This window comes from Chrysoperla carnea, chromosome 1 (assembly GCF_905475395.1).
Source record: "Chrysoperla carnea chromosome 1, inChrCarn1.1, whole genome shotgun sequence".
Classification (NCBI taxonomy): Eukaryota; Metazoa; Arthropoda; class Insecta; order Neuroptera; family Chrysopidae; genus Chrysoperla; species Chrysoperla carnea.
The window spans coordinates 10,362,817-10,390,580 of record NC_058337.1 but is presented as its reverse complement, the minus strand read 5'-3'; the positions used below and the strand labels follow the sequence as shown (position 1 = coordinate 10,390,580).

The following is a 27,764-nucleotide window of genomic DNA, read 5'->3' as shown; positions in this document are numbered from 1 at the left end:
TGTTTATAATATACCTAATTATCATAATAATTATATTCACGCTTTTTGTAACGTTATTTTCATGTAGGTATCTCACGATTTACTTCAGACTACAGAGAATTTTCTTCTACATTAAACTACAGGAGTTATTTTTTATACCATGTATATATGAAATATACATAGTATATTAAGTTTAGTCCCAAGTTTGTAACGCTTAAAAATAATGATGCTAGGAAAAAAATTTTGTCATAGGTGTTCATAAAATCACCTAATTATTCCATTTCCGGTTGTCCGTCCGTCTGTGGACACGATAACTCAAAAACGAAAATTGATATCGAGCTGAAATTTTTAAAGCGTACTCAGGCCGTAAAAAGTGAGGTCAAGTTTGTAAATGAGCATCATAGGTCAATTGGGTCTTGGGTCCGTAGGACCCATCTTGTAATCCGTTAGAGATAGAACAAAAGTTTAAATATAAAAAATTTTCCTTATTAATTAAAATTAAACAACTTTTGTTTGAAACATTTTTTCGTGAACATCACTGTTTACCCGTGAGGGCGCCAATTAGGCGGAAATTTTATAATATGTACTATACTTGATTATCAGTTATATATGTGTCACATGTTTGTATGTGTAATGTGATAAAGAAATCAACACTGACTATGCATGGTATTTCAACAATTAACTCAGTCAATTGTTTGTTTTCACTTGTTTCTTTAAATAGATTCAGTATCACGTACTAAATGTAAATGCACAAAATCTTTACAAAAGTAGGGGGAATTGCCTCCATTTTAAGGAAAGCCGTTTTGGGATATATCTCCATAAACGCACACTTTAGACCAAAAATAGTAATCTTATTGTAGATAATTAAATTTCCTGTCTTTTTTGTAATAATTTTTTTTTGTATCACTAACCGTTTATGACTTATAGGACAATTACGATTTACTTTTTGAATATTTGACCGATATCTCTTCTAATATTTGTTTAAACAATAAAATGCTCATAACTTAACTTTTAAATCCATAAATTTTCTAAAACTTTTCTTTCTAAAATTAATATTGTGTTCAATATTGCATTATAGCTACAGATAATTGAGAATGTTTTCTTGCACTAATTTACAGGAGTTATTTTTTCGTAAAAATAGGTTTACTATATCACGTACTGAATGTAAATACACATAATCCTTACAAATTTGGTGGGGGGAAGTGTCGCCATTTGGAGAAAAACTGTTACGGCCTATAACCCCATAATTGTTCAGAAAATTTGTAGATTCAAAAGTAAAGTTATTATCATTTTCTTGTTTAAACAAATATTAGAAGACATATCGGTAAAATAACCAATTAGTAAGTCGTATAAGTCATAAACGGTTAGTGATTAAAAAAAAATTGCTTGTGCATAAAAGGTAGGTAATTTAATTATGTACAATAAAGGTTATTACCATTTTTGGTGTAAAGTGCACGGTTATGGAGATATAGCCTAAAACGAAATGGAGTCGCTTCCTCCGCCTATTTTTGTAAGGATTGTATGCATTTACTTTCAGTACGTGATACTATTTAAATAAAAAATAACTCCTGTAATTTAGTGCATTATGGATAAGAGTACCTAACTAGTTTCTATATAACCTGTATTAATTATAGTAAGAATTTTTTTCCCCATACAATTCATATGTTATTATTATGTATGTGGGAGGGGTGCAGTGTGAGAATAACTTCGTAAACGACGAGTGTATAGATATAGGTAAGTAGTTGGAACACGTTAAGACGTTAATTCAGTTACTAAGCGAATCAGTGAAAAGTTTTATTTTAACAATTTTTATTTTTTGTTAATTATAATACACAGGTAGTTAAAAATAAATAAGAAAAATCTAATTTTTTTTAAGAATTTTACTTACTGTTATACTGTCTTTGTTTATTTTAAATAATTGCTTCATTAACGCTTAATTACCTCAAAAAAATTATTTTATTGTATTCGGATTAAAATCTTAAAAAATAATGCTTTTTTAATGGTTGAACAAAGTGTCTCCAATTTAATTAAAAGTTTTTAGACTTTTTTTTAATAAAAATATTGATTTAAAAATAATTAGGTATGCATTTACGTAAAAAATGCATTTAGGTAAATTAAATAGAATATCATGGTAGTAAAGCAAAAATTAATGCATCTTAGAAATTTTCCATAGTTAGGCTGCAAACACTTTGTAAAAAATAGTCGACCTCTCAGGGGCGCATCTAACATTCTTTCTTGGGGAGTAATGGGGGGTTTTAATCAGTTTTTTACAGAAACTATGCATCGACTTAAAAAAAATTCAACTAAAAGTTCTAGCTGAAGTATTTGTGCACATTTATCATTTTATTTTTTGACTTACTAGCTCCAAAATTGAGATATGCCAATTTTAAAATGGAATTTTTTTGCTCATTCAATCAAATGAAAAAGTACGCATCTTGTAAACCGTTATAGATAGAACAAAAGTTTAAATGCAAAAGTTATTCCTTATTAAAAAACTAACAATTTTTACTTGAAGTATTCTTTCGTAAACATCACTGTTTACCTATGAGGGCGCAACTTAGGAAGAAACTTTGGAGTCTATTTTCTCCAAAACTATTAAAAAGTGTGTTTATTCAGGTTAACTCCAACTAGTGGTTTTGTGAAACATTCTAGAAAAGCAAAAAAAAAATCCAGAAAATACTTGCGAAAATTTCGAAATTTTTCTAGAATGGAGACAATGGGCACCAAAGTTTTGCCCAAGTTGCGCCCTAACGGGTAAACAGGGATGTTTACGAAAGAATGTTCTATTTTTTGACAAGTAATTTACGTACAAACAAATTATAGGTCATTTACAAATCATTTTTAAAGTTAAAATTAAATAAAAATATTAATTTTTATAAAATAAAATTTGCCGAGTCATTCGTTATTAGTCATCATACTTAAAATTAAATCAAGTCTTGAACACGTAAATGTTTGGCACCATCACCTATAAAATTACGACCTCTTTTAAATACATACTTTAATAAACTTTCATTGGAATTACTTGATAAATTTTAATTCGGGTGTATTGTATATCGCCATGGATTGCGGTAATTGAGATGCAATTTTTATATGTTACAATGTGTATATGAAATATATCAAGATATACTTAGTTTAGTTCCAAGTTTAAACCCCCTTGTAAACCGCTATAGATAGAACAAAAGTTGAAATGTTCCTTATATAAACAAACAACTTTGGTTTATAACATTTTTTTTTGTAAACATCACTGTTTACCCGTGAGGGCACAAATTGTGCGCAAATTAAATAGTAAGAATTATATGGGAATATCAGTTATGTAGGTATGTGTGACCACACAGTCGTAGAGCCACGGCAGTGGCTCTATCTTTCTTTACTTCCTTGACGTAAAAAAAGCAACGATTGCGTAATCAACACTGTCTATACATAGTATTTCAACAATTATCTCAATCAATTGTATGTTTTCATTTGTTTTTATGTAAGTTGTATAGTATAAGTATTGGACATTGGATCTTTTTAAGTTGCTCTAAAAAATTAATCTTATTTTCTGAATATTTAGGGCTATAGGCATTAACTATTCATCAACTTTGATGATTCAATTATTGAATGAAGTATATAAATTATAAATTAACAATTTAACTTCAAAAATTAAAATCATAGTGCAATCGAATAATAGGCAAAAGCAATACCTATAAGAAAAGCACCCAGGTCTGAGCAAAATTGCACAAAAAATAATAATAAAGCCCTGAAACAAACTTAGTAAACTTCTGGTCGTTATTATTAAAAATTGCAGGCAAATAAGAATATTAAACTTTTATTTTCTCTTAAAAAATAAACGCTTTCGAGTTTCAAAAACAGCATCTGTTTAGCAATTAATTAAAAAAATTTTATAAAAAAATAACAAAATATTTTTGCTTTTTCTTTTAAGTTTTTTAATTTGGCCGTTTCTTTGGATATAGGTATCTATAAAATCACTTCATTAGTCCATTTCTCCTTGTTCAGTTTCCGGACGTTAATCTGTCTGTCAGCTGATCGTCATCACAAAAATCCAAAAACAAAACGCGTTATCGAGCTAAGATATTGATATCGTGTTCACAGCGTAAAAAGTAGCTTTTACTTATTCCCCTTTCATGAAAAAGAACAAAATAGATGAAGAAAAATGTTTTTTATGAACAAATAAACAACTTTGGTTTGAAACATTTTTTTCGTAAATGTCATTGTTTTGCCGTTACTTTTACATTTCCCGTTTACATTTTCTCCAAAACCATAAGAGATAGAGTAAAGAAAACTATATTTGTTTTTGACAAATCGTTAGAGCCGTTCCCAAGATAACAAGATACATACACACACACATATTATGGCTAACGGATCGTTTTGTAGTTAACCAACAAAAAATAACTTAAACAAAAGTTGCAGAGTTTGATGGGGGACATTATATATTCTGACATCAGATTGGACCTAGTTCTTCGGGTTGCTTTAATAGTAAATTTAGATTCTAAAAGGTAAGAGATAGGATAACACTTTAAATTCGAAAGTTGATCCTCATCTATTTATATTCAAAACATTTTTTTCGAAAATCGTTTGCTTTCGGGGGAAAAACAAATTAAAAATATGCCATTATTGCAATTAATCGAAAGAAAATACGCTAAGTTTAGAAACATTTTTTAGGCAAAACTTATCAAGGACAATAAAAGTCATTCGTTCGTGTTAATAACTTTTAAGCCCAGATAAATTTTCAAGATCATTTTTAGAACAATTCAGATGACCTTGAAACTATAATTTCAGGTCAATGTCATGGATACAGGCGAATGTCCTATATAGCTATAGTTACTCTTGACAACTTTTGACTAAGTATTTTTCTGTAGCTAGAAGCGATTCCTGTGTCAAGTAAATTTCTAACAGCCGTTCTTTTTCCTCGTTTGGTATCCTAGCATATGACTACAAATATGGAAAAGTCATTCACTCCGTACACTACTAAAAATATGACCCTTCCGTAAGCGAGTAAAATATTTCGAAAAACATATTTAAATCGAACAAATAAATAACACTACAGTAATTCATAATAAAAAATGAGTTAAATGAAAGAAACTTTAGTTCCACTTAATGTAATATTATCGTATAATCATAAGAGCATGTAAATAGCTTACTGTGTTATGAAAGTCTATTAATAAACCACACATTAACAAAATAACAAAAACTGTTTTATACGAAAGTAACAAGGTAAAAACCATTTTAAATTCCACAAAATATATTTTCGTATATGTATAGTATATTTCATACAGATTGAACAATTTTATTTTGTTTCCAATTATATGAAATTAACCATAAAAATTAATATTTACAAAAAAATGTAATTTGAATATATTAATTTAATACTATAATTAAATAGTTTTATTAACAAATCTCACAAAAATCTATCCGAGGAGATTGGTTCAACAAAAAATGCTTTCACCTTTAAAAGACAGTGATCGAATCCCATATGAATTTCTGTTAAAATATAAAAGTTCTAAAACCGCAAGCGGGGCATTTTCAAGATGAAGTTTTTTTTTCTTTCAAAAATTTATCAAACAATTTTTTTTGTCAATACTTTAAAATTTATGTCTTTTAAAAGAAAAAAAACCCATCTTGAGAATTCTAGAATCTTTTGAGCTTGTTAAGAGGTACTCTAGAAAAAATTAGAGCCAAAAATTAAAGGACGGATGGCGATTTTTAAGATTTTTGAATTTTCAAAATTCTGCAAATTAACTATTTTTTGGAACATATTTTCAAAATATTTTATATTATAGTTCCAAGTATCCTCTTTAAAAAAAGTGCCGGCCATTGGTGTAACTATAATAGTTTTCGAGATATTTAAAAACTAAGATTAAAAAGCTGAAAATGAAAAAACTTTGTTTTATGATAAAAGAAAAGTTCTGATCAAAATTCATTCAAATCAAAAGGGGTCAATTCCAACCACTGATCGATTTGACATGGAATGACCCAACCACTTTAAATCGAAATTTGGTGCCTAAAATTTGTAACCAAGAGAATGCTGATATAGGACATCAAAATAATGCCTTCCAACTTTGTAGAGCGTATACTTTAACTAAGATTTGCAAAATGATTAAGTAATATTGGAAGAAAATACACTGCCCATATGGTAATAGCGCTGCTCAGCGGGGTGTAATCGCCGGATGAATAAAACTCTCCCACTCAACTTTTTACCCCTAATCAAATTACTTTAATTTGGCCATGATTTATCCAGACGTTCTGAAAAGTATATTTTACATAAAGAAAATGGAATCTATATATCCATAAAAAAGATAGAAGAAAAAAAGCAAAACCATATTTCAATAATTTTTTTAATACTTTTGCAGAAACTCAAAAGACGTTTCTCCGATTCATAAAAATCTGTAAGAACGTATCTTCTCATAACTTTAAGCATTTTTTATTTCTTGTGCACTTAACAGCTTAAAATGACTGTAGTATTAAAACATTTTTTCATAAATTCGTTCACCTGAAATTTTTGGACACAACACAAGAAAACTTGTGTATCTATTATATATAAGTTGAAAATAAATACTTCTAGAATACTTGTGGGAGAAAAAAATATAATTAGTTTTCATGGAATATTTTCTTAGTATAAAACATTTTTTATCAATAGTTGGAACATCAAACATTATTTTTTTTTAAATTAGTTCTAAAATTATTTTTTATTTTACACTCTTTCAGACAAATAGTCTACGATAAATTTTTTTGCTGATTATTATTAAACGAGTCGATCAAAATGTCATTAGTGAATAAACAATACAACTCACCGATTAAATTGTATTCGCCGCAAAATGTACAAGCCGTACTCGATCGTGAAAAACAAGTATTGAATAATGGCGCTGTGGGGTAAGTTACATTTTAAATTTTTATTATTATTTATGACTTGCTATTTTACTAAATGCCATCAAGATACATCTGACCCCCAACCAAATTTATTTCAGTTGTACCTTATTGTAAAGCTAACTTCTTTTACCTGCGACAAAAATGAATTGAACATAAATGAGTTAATTTGAATAAAAATTGGTTAATTATTATTAATAAATTATTAATGGAAAGATCATATGTAAAGGACCCCGTGCGATTAGATAGGAACATGGCTTTCTGTGAATTTTTTTCTAACCTCTCCCGAAATGTTCTTTGGATCGTTCTGATCAAAAGCTCTCACGGCTACAAAATTTTTAAGGAGTAGTTTACTACGCGCGTCAAAGTATCACATATGTTATAGTTATAGTATATGACAACTATGTGTAGTTATGTGTCTTGTAAGTTGGTAGGTTGTACGATGTATCATTATTAAGACAGTAGTCATATACTATAACTATAATATTAATATGTGCAGCTTTTATCACCCGTAGCTCGAAAACTATTGGTTAAAAATTATGTGGCTGTGAGAAAACCTCACATAATTATATAAAACTTAGATAAAACTTAAAACTTACGATCGAACAAGTTTCGTTGCTATTTCATGAAACGTATTTTTATGTGCATATTATTAAAATATAGACTGATACTTTTAAAATACAGAAACCTTAAAGTACAAAAATATTATTTATTGGATAATCTACGGACGTTTCAAACCAAGTGCTACGCGCCGACCTTATGCACTATCACTTTTGTTTTAAATTTTAACCGATTTAATAAATTTTAACCGATCTTGATACAACCAATAGAATCTCCCATTCTATTGGTTGTATCAAGACGAATAAAAGAAAGAAATTTTTCTTTTTCCTGTAGAATAAAATGGTACTAAAATTTTCAATAGTTTAAGTTCAATAGGATCTATGGCTGTATAAACAATTAATTTGTTTATAACAAATTTTCCCCCACTCCGAGCGATGATCAAGTTGAAAATTCGGATTCAGTGGGTCAGAACACGTCGAAATACAATCCTTGTTCGGTGGGACCTGTAAGTGCATACGAAACCCACTCAGCGTCTACACTAACTGTTATATTTAATTGTATTAATTTTTTATCTTATCATAATAATAACTTTCGAAAAACCTTTCTTACTTTAAGGGCTACATAAAATATTCTTATCTAAAAACAAGATTTCGATAATTATGTACCTATATATTTAACAAGTTTGTTCAAAATAGAAATTTGATTAAAAATAAATATTTAGATATCGCGTTTTAAAACTTCAAAGAAAACTAAAATTTGAACTAATGAAATAAAAATTAAGTTCAATTGCACTTGATTAATTTAAATCTAAAAATTATTTTTATAATGTAAGTGTTTATTTTCTGTGAACATTGCACTCATAATGATACACTGAGTAGCAGACGCTATTGTGTTACAAAACTCCACTTTTTCTTCAATATTCGATTCAGGACAATATATTGTTCCTGCCATAGTTAAAAAGTTTATTTTTTGAGACACAAAAATCTTTTTAAATGTTTTTAAGCACTTTAACACGGTGTGATATATAATATATGTAATATATACTTTACTAAATAAAAAATTTGCGGTTTTTTTTTTCAATAAAAATAAAAATATAACATCATAAAAAATTTAATGAAACCCCCGACACAAAATAGATTCCGATCGATTCTGTGACGTCTGTGGTGTCGCAGCTCTTAAACGGACGAATCGATTTTGATTTTTGTTTGTTTGAAAGTGATGGTCATCACCTCTTTTCTACTTGTTTTGAGAGTATTTTCTCCATTTTCATGGAGTTGCGACGTAGATCTTGAAGTTTTTTCTAAAATTTTCTAAACATTCTAGCGTTAATGCAAGTGGAAAGGTAGTTTTAGAGATGTCTTTTATAGACAAAAATTAGCGCATTTCCTTTCCCAAAGTCCTATGTACCTCTGTACCAAAATTAATTTTTTTTAAATGTGCATCATGGGCTAAAAATCTTTTTGTCCTCATGCAATACAGTGGACCCGCGGTAATTCGACAAACGTTTTGCAAGGTGGTGTCAAATTATCGAATTTGTCGGAATTTTTGAAAAAGAATACCTTGTAATCTAACAATTTACATATCAAAGTGATAAGATTTCAATCATTTTCTAATTTCATCCACGAAGAATTCATGTATTTATCATAAATCTGCATTGTAATTACCGTTATTGTTATGTCGGATTACAAAGGGTGCTAGAGTAGACAGTGGTCGGATTACCGCGGGTCTACTGTATATTCGTTTTCGGAAAATAGTATCTTTCTAATTACTCAAATTTAATTAATAAAAGTATAAATTCAGTAAGAAAAATTCAAAATTTCTAAAACGGGAAATTCCAATTTTTAAACGGACGTGACATCATAGTACTGACTTGTCAAATTTGTTGACATACTCTATGGCATTAATTACTTACATTTGGTATGATATTACATTAATTTCTACTATTCTACGGCTTTTTATTAGAAAACTTAATGATAACAAGTGTAAATTCTATGTTGTAAATTCATTTTTTTAAAGTGTAAATTATACATTGAACTGTCACCAATTGACAGATCACGTACTTATACGTCATCAACAGAAAGCGCCAAGAAACTGTGTTTAAATATCTCAAAATTATAATGTATTTTAAACATTTTTACACTTAATTATAGCATTTTTAAGCAGTATTTATATTTTTTACTTTGTTATAACGGTGCAAACAATGAATTAAAAATATATAAATAAAAATACATGAATATTCCCTGTTGTTTTTGTACTGATGATGGAATTTTGGAAAAATTTCTTCAAATGTTCACCGATCTTACCTAATAGATGTCAAAAATGACCATCGTCATTGTTCTATAGAATAGTTGTAGTCCAATAAAATGAACTTTTAAACTACTATTCAAACTGGACGCCTGAATTTTTGAATATAAGTTCGTTTTGACATAAATTTAAATATACATAGTTAAAAATATTGAATTCTAAAGAAGTAGAAAAAAGTTAAAAACTACTATCCCCAAAATCACTTTTTTGAAAATATCTAGAAAACATACGAAGATACGGAAAAAAGTTAATAAAAAATGTAGATATCAAAATTTTCTATTAAATTATTTCTGATCACTTTCGACGTATTTGTAATAGCAACGTATGCTAAACGTAGGGATGTTTTCTAGATATTTTCAAAAAAGTTATTTTGGGATTACTTTTTAACTTTTTCTACCCCCTGAATAGAATTCAATATTTTAAACTATGTATACTTCAAATTTATGTCAAGGCGAACTTATATTCAAAAATGCACGCATCCAGGTTGAATGGTAGTTTAAAAGTTCATTTTATGGGACTATTGAGGTGTATAATGCACGAACATTTTAATGTAGCGAGTGTGGAGACATTAGTTTGAATAACATTTGCCTAAAAAATTAGTAGGCATGAAATAGTAGAGATGTTATTTTCATCAACTCTCTGTACACTCTGTATTTCAAGTATACATTTTAAATTTCATCTTATTAAAAATGTGCAAGTTATCTAAGAAATTGAAAGTAATACCCATTAATCACTCAACGGGTAAAATTAACAAAACAAATTTAATTCAATTATATTTATACAGGATGATCATTTTAATTCTTTAAAAATCTTAATTGAAAACTCTTATCTTATTAAAGTATCCAAGTACGCGGTGAATATCTGTTTTTAACACATTACTACAGTAAACGAGGGAAAAAAAGACGGAAATTCTAAATTTTGACCTATAGCACCGATTTTGATGAAAAGAGAATAAGCTTTGTTCGTCCTCTAGAGGTCAAAAGTTAAATCGTGCTGAGTGGAAATATAAAATGCCAACGGAAGTCGATAAAGTCATGATATCTAAGCAAAAAGTGCCATTAAAATCGGTTAAATAGTGAGCTCAAAAATGACGGTTTGTAGATATTTTCATATAAACCTTCAACCCCTATTTCTCCCCTTTAGGGGATGAATTTCGAAAAATCCTTTCTTAAAGGACACCTACGGTTTAAAATAAATATCTTCTCGAAATTTCAAACTTCTATCATTAGCGATTTAGGCTGGGCGTCGATAAATCTTTCGAGACAGTATCTTCTCCCTTTCTAGATTACTTTTAATTTTTTTGGTAAAAGATTGTAATTTTCTGACTTTAAAATTTGGAATAAGAGATCCCAAGAATCCTGCAGAAATGATATCTCTTCAGTTAGATAATTAAATAGACAAATTTGCTCACTAACTAATGTTTACTCCAAATCGATTGTAGACTGCTCTAAAAATCTATTTATAAAAACTTATTCGCATTATATTTCACATCCGTTTTCATTTTATGTCATAATAAAATGATAATAAATCATTAAAAAATATACAAAAAAAAATCACGAAATAAGTTAAACAAACCATGATACTTTAAAAAAAAAGTTTATTTTTAAAGTATTTTAATTATTCTTTCTTGTATAATTATTTATATTAGTCTGGCTCTGGATAGTTAGAGGTTTCACTTTGTATTGTAGCCACGGTGAGGGTCTAAGTGGTGCCCTTCGTTTTCCAAGGTTTACCCCTTGTTAAACAGGAGGGGTGAAAAAGGTATTGACCTTGACCGAAAAAGACTGTACTGGGGTTCTTCACTCCTTTAATCTCAAAAAATTACTTGATAAAGCGTGAGACAGCACATTAGTGCGGGTTATCTGCATAGCGGGGGTAGAAAACCCAAAATCTTATCTTCTTTTTATCGTCCTTTCGTGTATTATTTTCTTCATAATTTTTTCTTGTATTAATGACTACTTAGATTACGATTTTTGGTAAAATAATTTTTTTTTTGTATCACTAACCGTTTACGACTTATACGACTATGACGATTTACTTTTTGACTATTTGACCGATATTTCTTCTAATATTTGTTTAAACAAAAAAAATAATAAGAACTTAACTTTTAAGTCTACAAATTTCCTAAAACATTTAATTTAAACTTTTTTTTCTAAAATTAATATTTATGAAGTTATAACGCGTTTAATGTTGCAACCACCGGGTGCAAGATTAATACAAAAGAAGTATACATAGTGTACTGATAAAAATTCAATAAATATATGAAAAATGTTAACGCTAGTAACATAATTAGCAACAAATAATTTGCCTTCTTACCTGCAAAAGCAGCGACCACCGCTTAAATTTTTTTTTTTTAAAACTTGACTTAAAAGATAGGAAATTTAATTATCTACAAAAATTTTGGCTTTAAGTGCATGATTGCGGGGTTATAGGCCATAACTGTTTTTCTCAAAATGGCGGCACTTCCCCCCTCCAAATTTGTAAGGATTTTGTGTATTTACATTCAGTACGTTATAATAAACCTATTTTTCGAAAAAAATAACTCTTGTAAATTAGTGGAAGAAAAAATTCTCAATTATCTGTATCTGTAATGCAATATTGAACGCGTAATATCTTCAACAATATTAATTTTAGAAAAAAAAGTTTAAAGTAAAAGTGTAAGGAAATTTGTAGATTTAAAAGTTAAGTTATTATCATTTTCTTGTTTAAACAAATATTAGAAAAGATATCGGTCAAATAATCAAAAAGTAAATCGTCATAGTCATATAAGTCATAAACAGTTAGTGATACAAAAAAAATATTATTTTAAAAAAAAGGTAGGTAATTTAATTATCTACAATAAAGGTTATTACCATTTTTGGTTTAAAGTGCGCCGTTATGCAGATATAGCATAAAACGGTTTTCCTTAAAATGGAGGCACTTCCCCCGCCTATTTTTGTAAGGATTTTGTGCATTTACATTCAGAACGTGATACTGAACCTATTTAAATAAAACAATTCCTGTAATTTAATGCAGAAATAAATTCTCTGTAGACTGAGGTATGTCTTTTGTCATGTTTTTAACAAGTTTTTTAATTCTAGAAAAAAAACTAGATTTAAGATACTTTAAAAAAACTAACTGATCATGTATTTGTTCTGGGGTTAAAAAATAACCAAAATTATTGACAGTCTCATTCTTGAGATATAATTACTGAAAGTTATTTAATTTTATTGTTGAACAGAAACAATTATATTTAGAATATAAGTAGTTGAAGAGAGAGTCTAATATTATACAGACTTTAATATGATAAAATAGAAGTTTGGCTATGAGAATACCTTGCGTTTATACATTAGAGTTAAAAATAATACTTTATTTGAATATGTATGTATACTAAGCATGTACGGAACACCTTAAGTACGGAGGCGCTTAATATTTTGGCGCTTTAGCAAAAATACCGTGCAAATGGTAGATACCAAATGACTTCTATCCAGGGCCGGATTAATCCTCAACGGGGCCCTAGGCAATCATCAATTTGGGGGCCCTTTTTTCACGCCCGTTCCCTTCTTTTTTCGATTAAAAAATACAAACTTAATCTGACTCAATGCAAAGTATACCTAACATCTCGAATCGCTCTTGTCGCGTTGTAGCTCTTTCAGCAGCTTTGATTTTTTTTTAATTGCGAGAAGGATCGTTCGGCAGAACAATTTGTGATCATTAATGTTAAAAAAATCCGAAGAGCTATTTCTGTGTTAGGAAATACATCGGCTAATTGATCTTCCATTAGAATCTTATACAAATGACTATAAGTTTTGTCAAAGTAGTCGGAAATGTCCTTTTTAGGAACTTTGTCTAGTTCGTCGGTCGTCGCCTTTTGAATGCGGCCAATTGAGTTTTATTTATTTGAGTAAAATTTATTTTCAGTTCTGATTATATTTCCTTTCACTCTCTAGAATTTTATGTTTGTAAGAAAATTTTAGAAGTCTTTTTCATTTTTTGGGGGCCCCTTAAAATCGGGGGCCCCAGGCAACTGCCTTTTCTGCCTACTTGTTAATCCGGCCCTGCTTCTATCATTTGGTAAAATTTGTTTTTTGTCAAACATGTATATATTTTAGTATCGAGTATGAATCAGGCATTTACTCATTCTTACTCATCAAAAATTATTATTGTCGAAAAATATCAAGGTGGTGTTGGTTGGCTGGCTGCATACTAAAAACAGATTTATCACTATATAAATACATAATATTGCATGCAATAGGTACAACCAGAAATGACTTGCATACTTTCTCAATTACATTTTGGTTAATCAATTTATTTTAAATATAGAAGTTTCTTAATTAAACTTCATCAAATTCAAACTCATAATACCCAGTTTATATACTTAGTTCGCGCGGCACATACTCTCATCAAAATGGTTTTTTTAATTAATTCTCAGTGAGTTTGTTAATAATTGTTTTTGTTTATTAAATTACTTTTGCGAGACTTTTTCTATATTATTGTTTCTTGTGATTGCAGAATCGACTTTCATCATTTAGCAAAACCAGCGAACTTAGCAAATTCAGCTGTATTACGTATGCTCGAAGAGGAAGAACGTTCTGGTGGTAAAAGTAAGTTTTAATTATTTTTTTATTTTTTTATTTAAATATTCAAAATTTACCAAATAATTAAATAAGGAATAATTTTTTTTTAAATAAATTATTTTTGGAAAATTGCATTTATAGTTCTTCTATACTGGTGGAATTGTATTCATTCATCAATTGGTTGGTTTTTTTTTATTAAGGATGTATGAGCATGGCAATAATAATTGATTTAAAGGTCAAAATTTTTTTTCTACCTAAAGGCCAATAAAAGTTACACCACGTAAAATATTTAAACGCCCTGAATGTACGAATACTGAAATGTTATCCGCTGATTTAGGGCATATGGTTGAAAGATCTGCATGCGTTGATCGATTTGCTCGTGAATTTGGTAAAATGCCATTACAAGCTGTAGAATTTCGTGCTGATCCAGTATTATTTAAAGATCCATTCCCAGAGAAACTTAAACGTTTTAATGATATCGGTAGTTTATTAAATATATTATTATTACTATTTAAAACGGATTATTTGTTATTAACTTCCCATAGGGAATTTCTTGTAAAAGGTCCGAAAATTTATACTCAAATTTTCAAAATATCTTTACGTTTCTTAGTCAGGACAATAAAATAACACCACTTTTAGATTAACATCTGTGTGTACACATGCTGCCTTCGCTGTTTGTCCGCATTTTTTGTAATAACATCAAAATATGTTGAAAAGACTGCCAAGGTTGCGTAGAAATTGGTGCGATGAGGGGAGAGAGGGAAAATAAATCTTGAAATGTTTCTTTAAAGTAAACCATTTATATGACTTTTAAAAAGTATGTAAAATATGAAACATACTTTACATTTAATGCACAATGTAATTGTATTATAAAAAACTAATTTGTCGAAGAGGATAACTTACCGCTGCAGTCTTTCCAGTTTTTCACACCAGTATATTAATTGACGGTAAGTTGATCGAAACGACACGAAAACTCCAAATGTAGCCTATGTAGCTATTTCTTTTAAAAAGTAACCATTTAAAGCTCTTTTAAACACCGATTTTAACAATCTCGGACGAATATTTTCGCTGGCTAACAGTGTCATCCACAATAAATTTGGTGAAAGAAATCTACGGCCTTCTTGCAAAATATTTCTTTTAATTCCATAATCAAAATTTTTTATTGATAGCAGCGGAAAATTTTTAATATGTGTAGGCCGCTTTGGCATATAAAATTTTACTGGTCCATTCTTTAGAATAAAACAAGGCAAATTTTTATGGACATCACATATCACTCTTATGACTACACCAGACATATAGCCACCCATTTTTGTTGACAGAATTATGATGTGTTATGTTCTTTTTAATGATGATTTGAAAACTAACTTTCTTTTTATAATTTACCATGAAAAAGGTTTTCATATTTAATTGATTGTTTATGATTTAAAAATAAAAGTTGCTTAATATTGAGTAAATAATAACAATATATTTATTATTGTGTTTTTGAAATTTTAATTAAGCCAATGAAATAAGCAAATATTGTTTTGTTTATAGTTGCCCAATTTGTATCGTGTAGAACCGAATTAGTTGCCACACTGGGCAAAAATTTTTTTAATGAATATTCATTTATTATTGATTTCTTCTGGTACTTTTTCAACATCAAATTTTTCTTGCACGCAGATCTGGGGTACAATGAAAATATGCTTTTTTATTGTCTAAGGGAAAAATTACTCAAAAAACACCAAATTTTTAGCTTTTAGATATCGGTATTTTACTATGCCTGATATTACGAGAACATTTACTGGAAACGAAACAGTTAAAAAATAATTTTAAAAAAATTTTTGTCAAAAATCGTCAGAGTTATTTTTATAAAAGTAGCAGTTATCCTCGTTATAATCTTCACTTATCCCTTATCTCTTATTTTGTGCACAATTTCATGGGTTTTATTGCATTTTTAAATAGGTGTGTATATATGAAATATACATAGTATATTAAGTTTAGTCCCAAGTTTGTAACGCTTAAAAATAATGATGCTAGGAAAAAAATTTTGTCATAGGTGTTCATAAAATCACCTAATTAGTCCATTTCCGGTTGTCCGTCCGTCCGTCTGTGGACACGATAACTCAAAAACGAAAAAAGATATCAAGCTGAAATTTTTACAGCGTACTCAGGGCGTAAAAAGTGAGGTCAAGTTCGTAAACGAGCATCATAGGTCAATTGGGTCTTGGGTCCGTAGGACCCATCTTGTAAACCGTTAGAGATATAACAAAAGTTTAAATGTAAAAAATGTTCCTTATCAAAATTTTATAATATGTACTATACTTGATTATCAGTTATGTATGTGTCACATGTTTGTATGTGTAATGTGATAAAGAAATCAACACTGTCTATACATGGTATTTCAACAATTAACTCAGTCAATTGTTTGTTTTCACTTGTTACTTTAAACATTGGAGTTTTTAAAAATAGAAAAAATTTCTTATTAAAATTAATTATAAATACCTAGTTATTATTCTATATCTTTCACAATCACCTTGAGTGTGTTGATTTTAACACAAAAAGAAAAACATATTCATAAATTAACGGTGGAATGTATGATGTTGCCTGCCTGCATTCATTCTATGTAACGTGTAAGTGTATTGAAAACAATTTTGAAAAATGAAAATTTAACAGATATTTAAATGTAATACAAAGCAGGTGTTTTAATTGGAAATTATAAATATTATGAACACCTCAACAACTGTGACGCACATGAAACAAATAGGTATTAGTAAATATGATAAGCTAGAATATTTTTATTCATTTTGCTCAAACTGACATGAATAATTGTTTCAAATATGAAAATATGTTAGTCCAGGAAAATAAAGGTTTTTCTGCTTAAAAAATCCAAGTGAAATTTCTCCGGGATTATATTTATTCGGCTGCAAGAAATGACCTAAAAAAAGTCCATTGCAAATTTTTTTTCTTTTTTGTATCCTAATACTCTATTATCAGTTCCTAAAGTAACCAATAAATAGGTCTGCTGTATAGACAGAACGCTAACTACCCACTGGTATACACCTAATCGAATTTATAGTATGTAAACTATAATTAAAACGATTTACGTAAATCTAAATCTTAAGTCTAGAACACTTTGTCTATTTAGTCTATTTACTCTTTCACTATTGTCTAAGAAATTGATTACTTCAACGTTTGGGTGCCTTTCAAGGCGAGTCCAGTAACTTTCACTGAACCGCGTAATTTCATCACACATTGTGGGCACTTCGAGACTACGAGACTGTCGTCATTACGCACATACCAGGGAGGTTCACTAATGGCTCGTAACACTTTTTATTGAAACCGTTGAAGAATTTCGATGTTACTGTTTTTAGCAGTTCCCCATAGTTGGATCCTATAATGTAGTTGGATCCTAAGTCCACACAGGTTTTAAAATTGTTTTATACACTAGCACTTTATTGTGTAATGATAACTTTGATTTATGGTCTAACAGACAGTAAAGTTTTGAGAATTTTTAAATTTGAGAATTTTAGAAAGTTTTTTCTCTTAAACCAGATGTGTTTGCTTCAAGTTAGCCTTCTGTCTAAGTGAATTCCTAGGTATTTCACTTTGTTTCCTTGTGGAAAACTGACATTAAAGAAAATGCTACTTGAACTGATTTTTGTTCATTTACTTGAATACGCCACTTTTGTAACGAGTTTTTTATTTTATTTATACTATTTTGTAGCCTTTGAGAAACTACATTGGGGTCCACATCTTTGGATAGTATAGCAGTATCTTCTGCCAAAGTAGCAGTGGTACTTTTGCCGAGGGTTGATAAGTCCGCGGTATATATCAAATAGAGAGTTGGACCCAAAACGCTACCCTGTGGTACGCCAGATTGAATAGGAAACAAGTCAGATAATTCCTCTTGAACTTTGACCTAGAAATGTCCATCTTCTAGATATGATTTCAAAATACAGTAATGTGTACTTGGGATTTTTATTTTAATTTGTAGAGCAAGCCGGGGTGCCATACTTTATCGAACGCCTTGCTGACATCAATATAAAGGATCCTTGACCTTCAAAATTTTGTTTAGGGCCCATGATTTTGCAATGGACTTTTCATGAGTCATTTCTTGCATCCAAATAAATGGATAATCCCGGGAAAGAAACTTCACTCGGATTTTTTAAGCAGATCGGCTGTTCATGCTTATTGACATAAGCAAACAAATCGAACGGTGTTACTTAAATCACACGATTTTGGTTAATAATTATGGTTTAAATTTTCTGATATTTTCTTTTTTTTAAATTTGTTTTTTCACATTTGATGATGATAAATTACTATTCCAAATTAATAGGTATAATAAATAATTTAACAAAGATGACTAATTTAAGTTAGTAAACAGCTAAGTTATAGAAATGTAAACACTAAACAACGAAAGAAAATTTTTTTAATGGTAAAATGAATTTTCGATGATAAATGACAAATTTTACAATGTAATCTTTTATTTACCAATAATTTTATTACGAAATTATTCATAATTAAACATATGCCAAATGAACTTGGCCTTATTTTTAATAAAAAATACTATGTATTAAATTTAATAATAGTTTATTAACACAATTAAAACAATTTTTCACGAAAATAAAAAAAAATTGGCCATGATATCATTCTATAATGTTTATTTTTATCCGAATGTAAAAAATTATTCATATATCATCATGTCTGATGCTAATTCATAAGACCTCGTCGTCCAAACGAACATGATTCATATCATCATACCTACTATGTTAGATGACAAAGATGTAGAGCAAAGATGTCTTGAAATTAATTTCAATTCTAGGTGACAGGTGAACAAAAATAATTTAGTCGAGATTATTATAACACACACAGGTATAACAAACACACTTCTCCTCAAATCACATATCAAATTTATAATACTTGCACTCACCTAATCATCATATTATTGCGCACGTAAATCGCATGCGCATTCATCATTTTAATAACATTTTGAGAATATACGTTTTATTTTATTTAAGTTTATTTGGGTGAAACAAATATATCGGGTGCACTTAATATTTCTTTTTTTTTTTAAATTAGTGTGTTGGAAAATTTTACTTAATAAAATAAGGTAAAAACAAATTTTTAAGGGGTGTGTAAACATTTTTTTTATGAATGGTAATATTTTCTCATGCGTTTTAGTGTTTTAAGATTAAAATTTTACACAGCTATTATTAATATTTACTGACTCATCTGTTGGCTTAAAATTATTTTTTTTTGTAATCCCTGGCAATTTTTCGTTTAACTACAATATTTTTCCATTGTTGAAAATATATATTTTACTAAATAAAACAACATAGTAAATTCTAGTTATGGAATTTCTGTTTTTTTTTATTTAATTTCCCTAATTATTTCAATTTACGTTCTTGATTAATACAGGGAGTTTGCTTTTTCTTGAGCACTACAAAATTTTCTTTGCTTATGAATCAATAACAATATAATTTTATATAATAATTATTATAAATTTTTAATGAAGTCGAAAAACTAAGTATTAATTTGGGAAAAATCGAAACCCTCAACTGCATATACAGGGTTGTTCACGCTATACGACACGGAAGATTATGGCTAAACGGCTTGATTATAACAAAATTTTCTTTCAGAAATAAATGGAGAGTTATTGTAGAATTTTTGTAAGTGAAACATCCTGTGTTTAATTTCATTTTCATCGTTTACGACCAATATAAAGTTGTTTTTCTCATGGTTTACCTAACTTAAACTTCACGGTGTTCGAAATATTCGGTATATTCTGAAAGAAATTATAAAAGCAATTTTAACGTATAATTTCTCAAAGCTTACATCTTTTCAAACCAAGATTAACTTGGAGTCTACTAATCGATTGAGTTTCGATCGTAACTGTGAATAATTGAATAACGTATACAGGTATACGTTAAGTATACTTAGGTATACAACCCGTATACCTAAGTATACGGGTTGTCCCAAAATGATGATTAAAAATTACAAGTTTTAACTTGTTTAACTTAAATACAACACAGTGTTTATGTCAACAGTAAATGTAAATTGTAACTGTTAACTATCAAATAACATCAACTTTCCTGTAAGAAATTATACGTTAAAATTGCTACTATAATTTCAGAAAATACAGAATATTTCGAAAACCGTGAAGCTTAAAGTAGGAAAACCTTTATGAAAAACACCATTATTTTGATCGTGTAACCTGAAAATGAATTAAAAAACAGGGTATTTAATATTTTTAAAATGTACAGCCAATAATCATCCATCTGTTCCTGAAAGAAAATTTTGTTATATTAAACCGTTTCTTCCGCATCGTATAATATGAGGCATAACCTTCCGTGTCGTATAGCGTGAACAGCCCTGTACATTATCGTATTAAGTTCGAACGCACACTGATGCATCCAAATGTTTTTTAGAGACATAATATTTTCATTTTTTATACACATCGTATTACCATTCATTTTAAAACCATTTTATACAAAACCATTCATCCAAAGGCATTTTGTATAAAAACATTTTCAATGTACACTGATGAAACTAAATTATTATCAAACTAAGTTTTGTTGCAATTGAAAGCAATTTATTTAAAAAGACTTAAAACCAAAAGTATACTCAATATCTTAGTTGGATATACACACATCGGTTAGTTGCCCAAATATTTTTGCAAAACATTTTTTTTTCCTTGAACCGTGGGAATAATATATAGCTCCAAATCAACTAATTTGTTTGAATTGTGCCATAATCATCCAACTTTCCCACAATTCATTAAAGAATTTGATAAATATAAATGTATATATTATTATATTACAAAAGTTTTATTCGGTTCTATCACACACACGCTCAACATTTTGTCTTTTACAAAACAATTTGTGTTTTTACATAAAAATTTGTTTTTATGTAAACAATATTTGTGCGAACAGCGTGTGTTAGTTCTGAAGCATGTTTGGGTAAGAACATTTTGTCTAAAATATTCTGAAGTTGGACAACAATAAGAAAATAATCAAATGTGCTTCTCGGCTGAAGATGGGCATATAACTTTTCAAAAATCTCCTTAATTGATGAACTAAACGACATTTCATTTATCAAAGTTTTTTACATGTACTTATTACTTGTGCAATTATGGCAAAACGATTGACATTTCATTGAAATGCAATAAAGTAGGATACAATCGAACACAGAAAGATACACTTACATTCTGGCCATTCATTTTTTATAAAATAAAATACTTATTTTGCAGGTTTTTTGAATTTATTAATTTATTTGCATTCTTTTTAATTCACTACTAGTTTCGATATAAATTGAATCATCTTCAGGTGATCTACGTTAAGACTCATATAATAAAAAAAGATAAGCAAACCTACAAATTAAGTTAATCTTTGTGTAAAATTAATTATGTGATGTCTACATTGAAACTAACAACTATTCATTAAAAACAAATTATCTTGGTACATATATGTGTTTGAATATGATTCATTTCTACTCCAAATTTCGGATCTAAATTTAAATTTTTATTAATTTTCAGTGCTAGTTCAACATCTATATATAATTATAAATATTTTTATTATTCCCTATAACGCTTCTTTTTTTTTTTGTTCTTCAATTAATATTTCAAGATTTTTGATATTATTGTTTTGATGCAAATTATTTTATGTATGAAGACATTTATTATCTACGCTCAAAGTGTATTAGTAAAAAGATAAAACAGTAAACAGTTTTTATATAGCAAGAAATAAAGACAGGTTTTTAGTTTTAAAATTAATTTTAATGGATGTCGGATGGTTGATAGTTTTGTACAGTCAAAGATGTAACAGATTAAGGAAAATTAAATAAACCGCTCACTTTTTGCTAAAGCTTAGTCGAATGTGTTTCTTGGTGTCAAATACCATTTGTAAACACTAGAACTGTTTCTATTTGTTAATAAATAATAAATTGTTAATTAAATGATGCTTTAAGTATATGTAAAAATTAATAAACTTGTATTACGTATACGTTATACATGTATAAGATTAGTGTTTTCATGGCTGACAAATAATCAAAAAACGCTCATACATATGTAACATGTACGTAATACAGGTTGCCTATTTATTAATTATTTTTACAGTGTTAACTTTTACATGAATCGTTTGATTCCTTTTACTATTTATTGTTTACATATTGGATATAATAGAAAAGTTACAAAAACATTTGCGAAACTCATTCATGGTTTACGAATTGCGATATAACTTCATTAATTAAGATATAACTTCATTAATTTTTATAAACGATTTTGTATAGATTATACCATTATTGTAGATCACCTGAAGAAGATTCAATTTGAAATTATATCTGAACTAGTAGTAGGTACTTTAAATTGTATTCATTCTTTATTCAAAATGAATTATTTTGTTAAAAATATCATCATACAATGAAATCTTTTTTATTAGTCGTTGACAACTTACCTAAATATTTAACAAAATTGTGTAGGTGGTGTAATCTCTAATATAATTTTTTATAATATGTATTTAGCATACAAAATTTTCATTATTATCGTTAATTTTCTAAAATTAACATTACGATGGCCTTCTTGATATTTATTTGGATCAACTTTTAGTTATTAATATTATTTTTATGCGGAAAAATACTTAAATTCATTTCACAAAAATTTTATTTAGAAAGTTAAATGCGTCATATGAAATATTTTTACACCTCAAATTTGAAAAAGCTGTTTACTATACGAGCCACCAATGTGATTTTCAATGTTGAATACTTGATTTAAGAAAACACAAAAGAAAAAATTTTTTGCGAGTCAGTAAATGTAATTTGAACACAAATAATGAAATTTTTGGCTACTTTCTTTAAGGATGTATGAGCATGGCAACAATGTTTGATTTAAAGGCTCAAAATTTTTTTAAAGATAGACTTTTACTCAAAGAATATGTGGTTAAAATTTTAGCATAGGTATCCATGTAAATTTTTAAGAAAAAAATCATTGAAAATCGATATAAAATACATTGGCTCTTAAGGAGGAATCTCAAAAAACAACATATTTTAAAAGTTTCTGATAATTTTCACTTGGAATGAATGAAAACAAGCTAAAAAAAAACTTTTTAATAGAAAGTAAACATATAGGCAATGACATAGAAAAGAAAAAAACCAAGTGTCTCCATCCATATAAGGGATGTAAGAGTAGGGTAGATTTAGGGTTGAAATTATTTTTATCTTATTTTCAACTTTGATGATGAATTTTGTTATAACTTCATGAATGTAGATGAAAAATAAGAATAAAATTTTTCGATATGTACCTTGGTTTTCGAAATATCGAAAGCTGAATAATTAAGCAAAATTTTCAATTTTCGGTATTTTGAAAATAACGCCAGATATCTAAAAATTTTATTCTTACTTTTCGTCTTATATCGTCAAGTTATAATATAATTTATCATCAAAATAGAGAATATATATTTTTTAAATTTATGCCCCCACTACCGTGCTCATACATCCTTAAAAAACCCGCCTATATAAAACTAAAAAAAAATTAATGCCTTTAGAATTTGAAAATAAGAGTTCTTTTTTTTTAAAGTAATCCGGCCGTCACGTAACTATTCAACTGGACAATTTGTATGACGTAAATGTAATAAAATGCTCCAAAAATATTGTAAAAGCGTCAAAAACCAAAGTTTTTTATGTTTTCTATTTGGAAAGCGTCGTAAGGCAAACAGAATCTGTGATAAATTTTCTTCATGATGAAACCTTTTTTGAAGCTCAATCACCGATTAATTTTAGTACAGTTAACATTGTTTTGAGTTTTTCCATAAGGTACTATGTTAAAAAACACAATTTTAAAATGAAATAAATCAAAATTTCGTCCCGTAAGAGGCCCCAAAACTGTGTTTATTGTGATCAAGGGACTTTGAACTATCATCTACGGTTATGATGTGAAAAATAAAAGTTTTCTGTTAATTTGACTTTATTTTGAGTAGATTGGTGAAAATTCCATCTTTCAAGCATTTATAGAACAGAAAATCGTTATTTTTGGGTCGTCTTTCGCGCGCTGTTCTTTACAATTAACCATATATCATTATATCAAACAAAAAAGATAAGCAAACCATTATACCACTTAAAAGCATTCATATTGGCGGACAAATATCATTACCAAAGACCACATTCAAACGCGTTCTGGGATTAAACTGATTCTTTGGCAGATTTTTAAGTATGATACATATATATTATACTTTTCATACATTTTGTATTTACACGAAGATCTTATTGTAACTAGAGAAAAATAAATAAACATGAAAACTAAAATAAAACTAAAAATTAAACACTGCAATTTGACGAAATTATCCCACTAGATTAATTATTAACAATTGTATTCTTCTGTTCTAGAATTGAAACGTGTTGCTTGGCCTCCTCCACCTGAAACCGATAATTACACGAACGAAGAAGAACAACAGCCTGTTTACGCCAAGGTGAGCAATCCAAATCATATTATCCAAATATACATTAATAATTAATTGTAGAGAGCTTTACTTTGTGGAACTCCATAATTATGATAAGAAATAAAATTTCCAAATTACTTTGCTTAGTCCACTTTTATTTGTTAATATTTTAATAATTTAAAATATTAAAAAAAGTGGCTAGGGGTCAACCCCTTCGATATCTAAATCGATGTGTTTTCACTCAAAACAATTTTCACATCAGGTCAAGAGTTATTGTAACAAATTCTTTTAATCTGGCTTCTGGGCGCTATGGCAGGAAGTCACTCAATAATTATGTAATTCAACTTATTTAGGAATCGCCATACTCGTAGAAAGTAGCTCAAAATTTTATGATAGTGTCTCCCAGGGTGAAATATTCCTAATTTAAAATCTTTGTTTTAGACAACACCACAATATCAAGCAACGCCCATTTCGCCACCACAGCAATACAATAGTCCTTCACCACAATTAAAATTAAATCTACAACAACCACAAAATAACACGTCATCAAAAGGTTGGTCCCACGTACCATCACCAGTGGCTACATCACCACAACCAAGTTTTCAATCACCACAACCATTTCAAGCACCGGTACAACCACAATATCAATCACCCCCACCACAATTTTATCAACCTGCCCCACATTCTGGTTTACTAACTCTACGAAAAGAGCCTCCAATACATCAAGCTCCATCACCAGTTTTTATATCACAACCAGCGACCACGAATTTCCAAGGTACGGTTTGTATATAAAGCCATTCGAAAAGTAAATAACACTCAAATATTTTTTAACATTTGCCTAGATATAATTGATAATTGGCAACGCTAACACTATACAAGTGAAATGTAAAAAATCCCCGACAAATTTTTCGGGTACGGAACCCTAAACTCGCACTTGAAACATATCTAAGAACACTATCCATTAAATTACCCTTTTCCTTAAAGCCTTTTCCAAGCTGAGCCGATTTTGGTGATAATTCCCAATTTTTATTTTTTTCGCGTACGGGACCCTAAAGTCGCAGTTAAAACATAGCTAAGAACACTCTACATTAAATTACCTTTCAAACGGCACAAAAAAATCAAAATCGGTTCATCCGTTTAGGCGTTACGATGCCACAGACAGATAGACACGCACACATAGCGGTCAAACATATAACACCCCCTTTTTTTAGTTCGGGAGTTAAAAATGTTTATAATCCACTCATCTTAACAAAGAAAAAAAAAGTCTAACCTCGCAATCTAACAGGATAAGCTGAAAATTTGAAAAAATCTTTATTTTGATGGTACAAATGTTTTTGAGAATATGCCGTTTCCCTTGTCATTAATCATATGTAACTCTTATAAAAGTTGTCGAGGATAAATCTTTGTATATTATAATTATAAATAATAATTGCTGCTGAAGCAAAACACCACACCGTTTACTACACCAATTTTTAAGGCCAATATCATCTCCAACAAGAAAGGTTCAACAAGCCGAAAACGTCACAGAAACAATAAAAGAAATTTATAGGTATATAGAAGATTATGAAATATAATCGACTGGGATTCAGAATTGATCCTGCACTAAGTAATGTATAGCTGAGCGTTCCATCTTCTGCGCTCCCTATTTAAAAAAAGATTCAACGAATAAAAAATTTTTTCAGGTGAAATTTGTAGACAATTTTATCCTCTAAAATGTCTATATAATGTAAATACGATTAAAGGTAAAGGAAACAAGATATTCTCAAAAAACTGATTTTTGTGACCTTTGATCTTAAATATCTTAGGACGCTGACACGTGAGCAAATGCCACTTTTGAGTAGACAATTGTATTATCAAAATAAAGTATACAGTTTACTCCATTAGATTCCCAGGTGAAACCCTAAGATGATTGGACTATCATTAAGAAATCGTTATTTTATACTTCTGAATAATTTTCACATTTTTGAGAACAATTTTATTTTTTAATGTCAAAATAAGTAAACGGTAGACACCATTCACCTCCATTTACTCATAATGGATAGAAAAAAGTCAGGTCTACAAAGTAGTTCTAATTATATAAGATATAGGAAAATTACTTGTAACTCTTTGGCTAATATTTCGCGGAATAAAAACTCCTGAAAATAATACTCTACAAATCTTTTGTGTTTAAAGCAAACTGTATAAAATTATATTTATGTGGAACAAGGAAAACATGGAAAATTTAGGCAACCAAATATCTAGCTTACCAATATTTTATTAAGTGTCAATTTCCCAAAAGAAATCGGAAAAGTAATAAAATATTTGAGAGTGCTCTAAGTATGCCATGACTAAAAACTATACGATAATTTTTTTTGTAAATCGCAAGACAAAAAAAGAATTACAGTGTTCCTACTTTTTTGGATAACAATGTATATGTCATTCGTTATTTTGGAAAAATGCAAATTTTTTGTCTTTACAGGAGGAAGCAATATGCGTGGTGATCAAAAATGGCCGCCAGCAAGTGTGAAAGCACAAGCTGAAGCAGAAAATAGAGCTCGAATAGAGTTAGCAAAAGGACCTGCAATGAGACCCCGTCGGATTAATAAAGATTATTCAGGATTCTTTGCTCAACATGCCCTTAATAGCACATATCCTGGTTACAAAGCACCACCAGGCACACAACATTATTATGAAGAACCCCAATACCCTGGACAATCGAATCTTTAACACATAAATAATCCATGTAACTTTCAAAATAACATGAAAATATTTTAAATTTTAGTTACATGTCAATTCTTAATATCTAAAGCTATTTTATTTAAGTGTGATAATAAAATTGCTTGAATTGCAGAAATATTTAGCTTGCTCGGTAGCTATGTATAAGTTAATATAAAAATAAATCTTACGCTTACAAAAATACATTCAGATGGAATATTTATGCTTTATAATTCTGCAATGTCTTTCTATTACTTTCTATTTGTATATATTTTATATTTCGGGTGTTAAATAATAATGCCTTGTCGTCCTTTGTCCCTCACATAAAACTATGCACGAAACGACTATTTACGAATTTTTAAAATGAATCATTATTTCTACTCTTGCAAAAATATTATTA

General features: G+C 28.8%; 1 protein-coding gene across 2 annotated transcripts; it reads left to right on the top strand.

Annotated features, from left to right (window-relative positions):
* Positions 1-1,720: 1,720 nt before the first annotated feature.
* On the top strand, positions 1,721-27,764 carry LOC123290857 (pollen-specific leucine-rich repeat extensin-like protein 2). 2 transcript variants are annotated; one of them, XM_044871205.1, is made up of 6 exons: positions 1,721-1,815; positions 6,685-6,849; positions 14,200-14,291; positions 24,618-24,700; positions 25,112-25,445; positions 27,129-27,764. In XM_044871205.1, exons 2-6 carry the CDS (start codon positions 6,740-6,742, stop codon positions 27,374-27,376), a joined length of 867 nt encoding a protein of 288 aa, XP_044727140.1. In that variant the 5' UTR covers positions 1,721-1,815; positions 6,685-6,739; the 3' UTR covers positions 27,377-27,764. The 2 variants fall into 2 exon arrangements, with proteins under 2 accessions (XP_044727140.1, XP_044727141.1); XM_044871206.1 differs by lacking the exons at positions 1,721-1,815; positions 6,685-6,849 and adding an exon at positions 13,986-14,118.